Source organism: Pyrus communis, chromosome 1 (genome assembly GCF_963583255.1).
Source record: "Pyrus communis chromosome 1, drPyrComm1.1, whole genome shotgun sequence".
NCBI lineage: Eukaryota > Viridiplantae > Streptophyta > Magnoliopsida > Rosales > Rosaceae > Pyrus > Pyrus communis.
In genome coordinates, this window is record NC_084803.1 from 869,075 (window position 1) to 878,074 (window position 9,000).

The 9,000-nt window shown below is 39.2% G+C and overlaps 2 protein-coding genes across 2 annotated transcripts; both read right to left on the reverse strand.

Moving 5' to 3' along the window:
• Window positions 1-1,387: 1,387 nt before the first annotated feature.
• LOC137717090 (aldehyde oxidase GLOX1-like) lies at window positions 1,388-3,307 on the reverse strand. Its single transcript, XM_068456402.1, has one exon. It carries the CDS (start codon window positions 3,122-3,124, stop codon window positions 1,481-1,483), a length of 1,644 nt encoding a protein of 547 aa, XP_068312503.1. The 5' UTR covers window positions 3,125-3,307; the 3' UTR covers window positions 1,388-1,480.
• A 2,005-nt stretch (window positions 3,308-5,312) lies between these two features.
• Window positions 5,313-7,039, reverse strand: LOC137730093 (aldehyde oxidase GLOX1-like). Its single transcript, XM_068469160.1, has one exon. It carries the CDS (start codon window positions 6,912-6,914, stop codon window positions 5,313-5,315), a length of 1,602 nt encoding a protein of 533 aa, XP_068325261.1. The 5' UTR covers window positions 6,915-7,039.
• Window positions 7,040-9,000: the final 1,961 nt, after the last annotated feature.

Genomic DNA, 9,000 nt, shown 5'->3' on the forward strand with positions numbered 1-9,000 from the left:
ATTTTCGATCCCTCTCTTAATCTTAATTTTCTTTGTACACTAGCGGCTCTTTACATGGTTCACCGTCGATCTCCCAACATGCACACCAAGACAACCTCTGCAATTTGGCTAAATTGACGCGCAAAGCCAGTTGCCTCATGTTTTGTTGTCGTACGTATGACTTTTTGTTTTTGGTATTAAAAAGATTTGGTTTTGGGCGTTTTTGTTGATTGCGAAATGATAATTATACAATTTTTTATTTTTATAATCCTCTTACATACTGTTCTTTAATTATTTCTGATCGATCATTAAATTTAGTAGATTAAACAAACAAATGACAAGTTAAATAGAATTGTGCAGGGAAGAAAAATTGTGTTTTTATCATTTTATTTGCTTGATGGTGCGCAGTGGGAGGTTTCAAATATGAAGATGAAGAGCTGGTTTAATTTCCATGTGAACAGAAGAACCCTACTTGAAGGAATAATACATAGTTTTGGAGCCTTGCTTATGTGTGGGGATAATGCTTATCTTGTAGAATACAAAGTCATATATGTACTTAGGAAATAATATGTACATAAAGTTAATATACAGTCGTAGTTGAGACTCATATCTCAGCTGGGTACAAGCTGCTCCTTTGTTTGATTCTATATCGTTTCTATGAAGAAAAAGAAGAAAAAGAAGTCGAAATGCAACTTTTCTATATTTGTATTTGACATTTTGGTGAAGCTAGCTGACAGGGAAAACGACTCAAAGGTTCCAGTTATTTGATGAAACCTCTGTAGCTTTTTATCTGCAGTGAAAATGATATAAAATGGTATGGGCGAATCGTGTTGTATCCAAAAAATAAAATAAAGAAACATAGACAAAATATCTTTGTCCCAGCAGGGTATATCGTACATAATATATGCGTTCTTTTCGATCAGAAACAGGTATGTATTCTTCATCCCAGAAGTTTCCTAGATGGGACGCTACTTGCTTTTAATCATGGTTTTCTATTTATCAGTATTTGTCGATGTAAAACGCCGACAAACAACTGTACGAACTAATCAATATAATGCTATGAATTTTGTTGAGATTATAAACTATATATGTAAAATTCTGTTTATTACTATGATTCCAATTATAAAATGAAATGTAAAGCGATGTTAAATCAAACATTTACAAATAAGGAATTAGTAGTTTATGTGTTTAAGAGTATTTATTAATGTGCTAATATTACTATCCATATGTTCTTGTTACATATTCACCACTATGTCCCAATATAACGTTGGTTAATTACCAATGCCTCATGTATTTTTATCAATTTTGAATCTAATTAAATAATATATGATGTTGATGATTCACCTAATCATTGACTTTAAGCGGTACTGGGCAAAATTTGATGGAGACATATTTTAATTCTTGTAACTCCAATCATGATAATTTCTGGAAAATAAAAATGTAAATACACTATTTGTAAGTAAATATTCATACGTATCTCTATACACTATCATATATTTTCTCACAGAATTTGGACCCAGATGCCCTCACTCGGTATACTCTGGTGAACCACATACAAAAGATAATATCCAGAAGGCGCAAGATTTCCCGACCCCGGGGTCGTCACTAAAGCTTGGTAGGTCGATAGTGCCACATTTGTCACGCTCTCAGCTGCAAGAACAAGCACCCTCTGATTCATGGAGAATGAATGAGTCGTAAATGATGGCGCCACCATCGTTACCGACACCAAATTTGTAGCTACAGTCCCCGTCACCGAAAATCGAACGGCCAACTTTTGTGCATAAGTGATCGTACCTTGTGATTTCGGTGCAACAATTTTGGGACGCAAGTTTGCGTACTTAGCGTCCAAATAATCAGGATTAAATGCCTCTAATCTCAATTCAGTCGGAAAAAGCACGTTCTTAAACTCGTAATAAATATGTGGATTACTGCCCCCAACGAGCACTCTACCGTCACGCAACAATATTGCGGTTGAATGGTACATCCGCGGTATTGTTGTCGGGTTTTGCTGCACGAACCGTGTCCCCACTGCATTGTTAGGCTGGTACAGAACGGGGTTTAAAACCGGGTTCCGTCCAAATTCCCATCCCGCAGTTCCAAGCGCTGCGCCATTGATAATTAAAACGGTGCCGTCGGGAAGCAATGTCATGTCTCCCATGACTCTAGCTTGAGGCATTGTCTCCACAACCCACTGCGGGTTCGGGTCGGTTATTTTGATCCGCCCGCATGTTTTTAAAGCTTCCACAAAAGTGCCTTTAACAGCCTTCTCATAAGACCCTTTCGGAGCTCCGCCGCAAATCAAAACCTCCGCCTCAACTAACTGAGCTTGTAAGTTTTTTAACGGCAGCAACACGGCAGACCCTGTGCTCGGGTACGACCTTGGATCGCCGCCGGGGATTTGCGGGTAGGTTTTAACGATGATGTTCTTCACGTAATTGAACAGAATAGCTCGATTATTGGCGAAGATAAATAAATTCCCATCGACGTTGAGGAAAACAAATGGGTAAAGATTATTTTCGATTTTAGCGTCATTAGTCTGCACGAGGAATGGCAGACTGTAGACATTGCTCGAAGACGCACTCTTCGGATAAAACTCATAGTTGAACTGTCGCCTGCCGCCGATGATTATCTGCCGCCCATCTGGCAGAATATGGTTGGTGGCGTACCAGCGGCGGGCGGCCAAGCCGTTGTCGTACTCCTTCCAGTCACAACCAGTGCATGGCTGGTAAATCCTCACCTTGCGCTCCCCGTCGTTGAAGCCACCGGTTTGGATCAAGCGCCCGTCTGGGGAAATGGAGCCGGAGGAGCACCAGACATCGGTTTGGACAATGAGGGGGCGGAAGGAGTTGGTGGGGACGTCGTACTCAACGGAGTGGGCAGTGCAGTCAATTTTGAGAGCGGTGTCGTTGGGATCCTCGCGGCATTTACCGTCGGGCAAGGACAAGTTGGACATGCCAAAGTCGGTGCGGTCGTAGATGACGACGCGGTCGTTGTAGAGGAGCTGCATGTGCATGGCGGTAATGCCGATGTTTTGCTGCAAGAGCACCCATTTGCCGGTGGCGGCGTGGGTAGACTTAGAAATTATGAGGAGAAAGTTGAGTAAGAAGAAGAGGAAAGAAAGAGAGAGGGTTACTTTTGGGTTCATTCTTTCTTTTGTCGTGTGTTTTGGTCTGTTGGTGTGAAATGTAAAAGTGTGGGTGGGATTTGTAATGTCGAATGCTTTGGGGTGGGCATCTTTAAATAGTTGTGGGGTGGGTGTCTTTAAATAGCTGTGGTGGTTTCGACCATAAAAAATTAAATGTATAGTTGTGGTGGAGTGAAAAGATAAAGCGTGGGGATAGATAGAAACCACTGCATGTAAACGTGTGGGGACAGACAGAGGAGTCCCGGCGGCAACGATGACTGTTGTCGCTAGATTGATGAAGAGAGCAAATACTCGATTTTAATCTCATATTTTACAGTAAAAATGCTAAAAGCTACTTGAAACTTGAAGTGAGAAAGAAATATGTGATTGACAGAGAGATGAAGAAGTAAAGAAAACTAATGAAAATAATTTAAAAGTGAAAACACCTTAAACGTATGCTTTTCGGGTTTTAACTTTTAGTTTTTATTTCGTGCTTTTCTTGAACATCTTGTTCTACATCTCATTCTTGCTCCCCACTTTCTCTTAAAAAAAGTTGATTAATTAACTAATAATATGTGCATATTATCAATATATCTGTAAATTTGTTTAGAAGGTCGCAATGATTTTTGGTACCAGAACTTGGTCAAAGATTTTTATGTACAAGATGTCGTGTTATATATCCTAAGAAATCATACCCATCTGGGTCCTGTGTGCTCAATTGAATGCCCCTGAAGCTTGGCCAGCCAACCTCAAACTGAAGGCTCCAATACAAAACGTGCACGAAATAGACTATTTTAAAAAGCCACATTGTCCTTTTTATCTAGTTTTTTAACCTTTTTTTTTGTCTGCCTTGAATCGTCTTCTGCTAATTTAGTTTGTGGTCGAAATTTTCACTCCAAATATTTCTGTAATTAGTGGCGTTAGAGCGATAGCTTTCTTAATTTGTTATGATCTTGAAAAAGAGACGCATCTCTTATTATGTAGGTAACGTAACAATTTCTAAAGTTTTCTAGTTTTTGTACTGTATAACTGAGGAATTTCTAATCTCTATATTTAGATTTTTTGCATTTCGTTACATCTCAATCATTTTAATAATTTGACGACTTAAGTGTAGTTAAATGCAGATTAATGTACGAAATATTATAGCTCAAATATTGAAAATATAGAAGATTCTTTTTACCAAAAAGAAAATATAGAAGATTCTACTGAGCACCACCGATTTTCTTAATTTATAAATGCATAATGTATTTTAATTAATCAGATAGAATAATATGATATGATCGATTTGCTTAACCATTAATGTAACATCCCACATCGCCCAGGGAAGTGATCCTTAATTGTATATTCTCATCCCTACTTAGCACGAGGCTTTTTGGGAGCTCACTGGCTTCGGATTCCGTAGGAACTCCGAAGTTAAGCGAGAAGGAGGCTAGAGCAATCCCATGATGGGTGACCTACTGGGAAGTTGCTCGTGAGTTCCCAAAAACAAAACCGTGAGGGAATGGTAAGCCCAAAGCGGACAATATCGTGCTACGGTGGTGGAGCGGGCCCGGGAAGTGATTCCCCTCGGGCCGGGATGTGACAATTAAACTTAAGACGTGTTGGAGCCACTTAATACTATGATCTAGTGATATTTCTCTTTACTTATAAGTGAGATGTATTAGGTTCAATCTCGCCATAGGCAAATTCGAACCACATTATTGCTAGCTATTGTGAGACTTAGTTCACCCCATCTCTTTTTTTGTAGATAATATCGTTTGTTAAAACAAAAAAATCGTAGCTTGCCAATAGTTGTCCCTATTTTTAAAAGAAAAAAAATAAGAAGCATTATTAATAGTCTTGGGCACAAAACTTGCAAAATAAACTCTTTGCAACGTACATAAGAATCATAAGATAACGCACTGGCGCCAAAAAAAAAGTTCGACGGAAATTATATACAACTTTATTCATCAGATTAATTACAACTTGTAATCTTTGGTAAAAAGATCAAAATCAAATAGAACAATACAACTTGCAAATTGCTATGACTCTAATTCTTTAAATGACACACATAAGTAATCAAACGGTTGGCTTTTGTAGTTTGATCTTTGTCTATGAACATTTTAATGTTTTCAGCTCACAATTAATCATTTTTTTAGTAAAATAAAAAGGAAGAGGAAATATTAAACATAGTATACATAAGATCTTATATATATATACCTTCATTTTATCACTGAATTTGGACCCAGATGGCAGCACTTGGAATTTGTTGATGAATCACATACAGAAGATAATATCCTGAAGGTGCAAGATTACGGGAAGCCGGCGTAGTCACCTGAACTTCGTGGGTCGTTGTCCCTCCCTTTATAATGTTCTCCGCCGCAAGAACTAGCAGCCTCTGATTCATTGAGAACGAATGTGTATTAAATGACGGTGCCACCATCGACACTGACACTGATTTTGATACTAGGTTTCCTTTCACCGAAAACTGAATGGATAGTTTCTTTCCGTAATTGATCTTAGCTTGTGAATTGGGTGCAACGATTGTCGGACGCAAGTTATTGTACGTAGCGTCCAAATAATCTGGACTAAAGGCCTCTAATCGCAATTCCGTAGGGAAAAGTACGTTGGTGAACTCGTATTTATCATGAGGGTTACTACCTCCAATTAGTACCCTACCATCGCGTAACAATATTGCAGTGGAATGGTACATCCGCGGTATGGTGGTAGGATTTTGTTGTTCAAACCGTGATCCAATTGCGTTGTCAGGTCGGTACACAATTGGGTTGAGAACCGGGTTCCGCCCATTTTCCCAACCTGCAGTTCCTGATGATGCACCGTTGATGAGTAGAACAGTACCATCTGGAAGCAATAACATGTCACCCATGACTCTAGCTTGAGGCATAGTCTCCACAACCCACTGCGGGTTCGGGTTGTTTATTTCGATGCGAGCACATGTCTTTAGAGCTTCCACAAAAGTACCCTGATTTACCTTGTCAAAAGACCCTTTTGGAGCTCCACCGCAAACCAAAACCTCAGCCTCAACAGACGGAGCCTTCAAGTTTTTTAACGGCAGCAACACGGCTGAACCGGTGCTGGGGTAACACCTTGGGTCGCCGCCCGGTATTTGCGGATACGTTTGGACCACCTGTTTCTTTGCATAATTGAACAGAATAGCTCGATTATTCGCGAAGATAAATAAATTCCCATCCATATTGAGGAAAACAAAAGGGTAAAGATTGTTTTCCTCGCCGGCGTCATTAGTCTGCGTAAGGAACGGCAAGCTGTAGAGATTGCTCGAAGACTTGGTCTTTGGATAAAATTCGTAGTTGAATTGGCCCCTGCCGCCGATGATGATCTGTCGTCCATTGGGCAAAATATGATCGGTAGCGTACCAACGGCGGGCGTTTAAGGCATTCTCAATCTCTTTCCAATCACAACCGGTGCAGGGCTCGAAAATCCTAACGCGGCGTTCTCCAGCGCCATTTCCCCCAGTTTGGATTAAGCGGCCATCGGGAGCTACAGCCCCTGAAGAGCACCAAACGTCGGATAAAACCGTGAGAGGGCGGACAGTGTTAGTTTTGACATCATACTCAGCGGAATGTGCGGTGCAGTCGTTATTAACGCATGCTCCGTTGGGTAAGGACAGGTTAGAGGGGCCGAAGTCGGTACGGTCGAACATGATGACGCGGTCGTTGTGGAGAAGCTGCATGTGCATGGCGGAAATGCCAACGCTTTGTTGCAAGAGCTGCCATTTGCCACCAGCAGCGTGGGTCAGAGAAACATGAAATAAGAGGAGAATTAACGAAAGAATGAAACTATTTGACCTCATTTTTTTGTGTTTTTCAATCTCTTAATTATGCTTTAGCTTTGTGGGTCTGTCTCAACTCTCAACCTGAAGCTTTTTAAATACTAGGATTTGAGCTAGCTAACCACAAGTATATTATAAACGCGTAGGACCGAAAAGATGCCCGGTAAGTGAGAGGGACTGTTGTAGTTGAAGAATAATTCGATATGATTAACCTGATTTTCAGAGTACGTAGGATATGCTGGCTAAGCATATGCTAGGGTTTAGGTGCGTGCTTTGAATCCTTCTTTGTTGTCCTTTTATTTTTATTACTTGTTTAGTCTTTCGTTGGTTAATGGAATTTATTTCGTCTTTTTTATTATACCTATGTTAGGTAAATGTGGAAATGGTCATTTTTAATGCTTATTTTGGTGGTTGTAATATTCTTGTTTTAGAGACAGAATACTGAACCTATGGTTACTTGTTTTGGACAAAAAACGAAATTTTAATTTATTCATGGAGTGAAAACCAGTTTTCCCATTATAATTTTAACCTTTTTAATTTTGAACTTTTCAGTTCGACCATGTCATTTGGGTTTGCATGAAAAAAATTTGGGTTGGAGAGTGATGCATCGATCGTATATATATCTGGCAGCTGCAGTCAATTAACAAAAAAGAACAAGAATCGTATATCTGATTGAAGATGTTAAGTTTTAATTTGCTTCTAAGTTGCATGAGGTTGAAAGTTAGTCATGGTAATTTCACATTGTTGCAATGAGAGGTATGATTCTCATCGTTTAGCTAATTTGCAATATTTATTGATTATTCTGTAGTTTCAAACGAGAATTCTCCTAATATCATGCTGGATGATTCAGTGTGTACTTCCTTTTACAACTTCAATGAAGTTATCATTAATTTTCTTACAAATAAAAATAAATATTATAATAATTTTTTTCATTTTGGGGCAAGCGTATCAATGTGTACTGCAGAATAAGTGCAGTGCGCGGTGGGAGTTAAATGATAGCTGCTTTTGTTAGGTTATTCTTCCCAATTATATCAATACCTCAACAAGGAAAGGTCTCCTCTCTCTCTGGATCCCTTCTATCAAGTCCTCCTTATCAACTAATATGGATCCTTGAAATTTGATCCAACGGTTGCAAACAGGGGTCCACTTTAAAAGTTATAATAATTTTTGCTGTTGAATCAAAATTCAAGGACCCGAATTGTTTGATAGGGATGACTTGGTAGAAGGGATCCGAAGAAGATCCCTTTCTCCTGAATAATACTAGTACATTCTCATCATGAAATTTGACCATAATTTAGGTGCGCCCTTGATCATGCATGGTTTTAACTACATAAATAATATTCAACGAAAATAAATAAATCAATACCTGAACATCCATAAGCAAAGCTTGAATACATACGCGTGCAAAGAAAGAGGCTTTTGGCATAAACAGCCATACTCAAACCTATGGTCTTCGAAGCACTACTTTTCTCGCTGAGCACTTCGTATCCGTCCTTGATTCTTCTAATGTTTAGCCGGGGAGTACTAACTCTCTTGGAATCAATGATACTAAACGGAAAGTATTTATTAGATGGGTACTGTACTTTTTGAGCATGTAAAATGCTTTTTAAACATATAATTTCCACTAGTATTGTGTCTTGATTGTGGGAGAGTGTCTAATTTAGTCGGCCAATGTGGAACCGTAATTTTCGAGCCATTGGACCTTGAAGGAATTAGCAGAGCTCTGGAAAGGATAGCTTAGTTCCAATTCTGGACTTCTGCCTCAGAAGATCAGATCATTATGGTTCTAATAACTTACATGGTCCGATCAGATCATCTAAAGACTAAAAGTATTGCCAGAACAAGTCAATCCGATAAGCTCCCTCCTTATCGAAAATGACCTACTTAGCCTTGAAGAAACCTGCATCAACTGATTATATTCTGATTAGGAGAGAATCTTGAAAATTCATATTATTATGGGAATAGGTGTACACCCCGAGTAATCATTAACCTAATAGGAAAGGATCTCTAAATTTCCTATATATTGGGATGCATGCTTTGCTTGTTCAACAACACTGCATTTGCTTGTATTCAGATCCTAACCAGCGCCACCTTGATATGAGTCAGT

Coding starts and splice junctions, on each gene's coding strand:
- LOC137717090 (XM_068456402.1), bottom strand. CDS start 3,124: ATGAACCCAAAAGTAACCCTCTCTCTTTCTTTCCTCTTCTTCTTACTC.
- LOC137730093 (XM_068469160.1), bottom strand. CDS start 6,914: ATGAGGTCAAATAGTTTCATTCTTTCGTTAATTCTCCTCTTATTTCAT.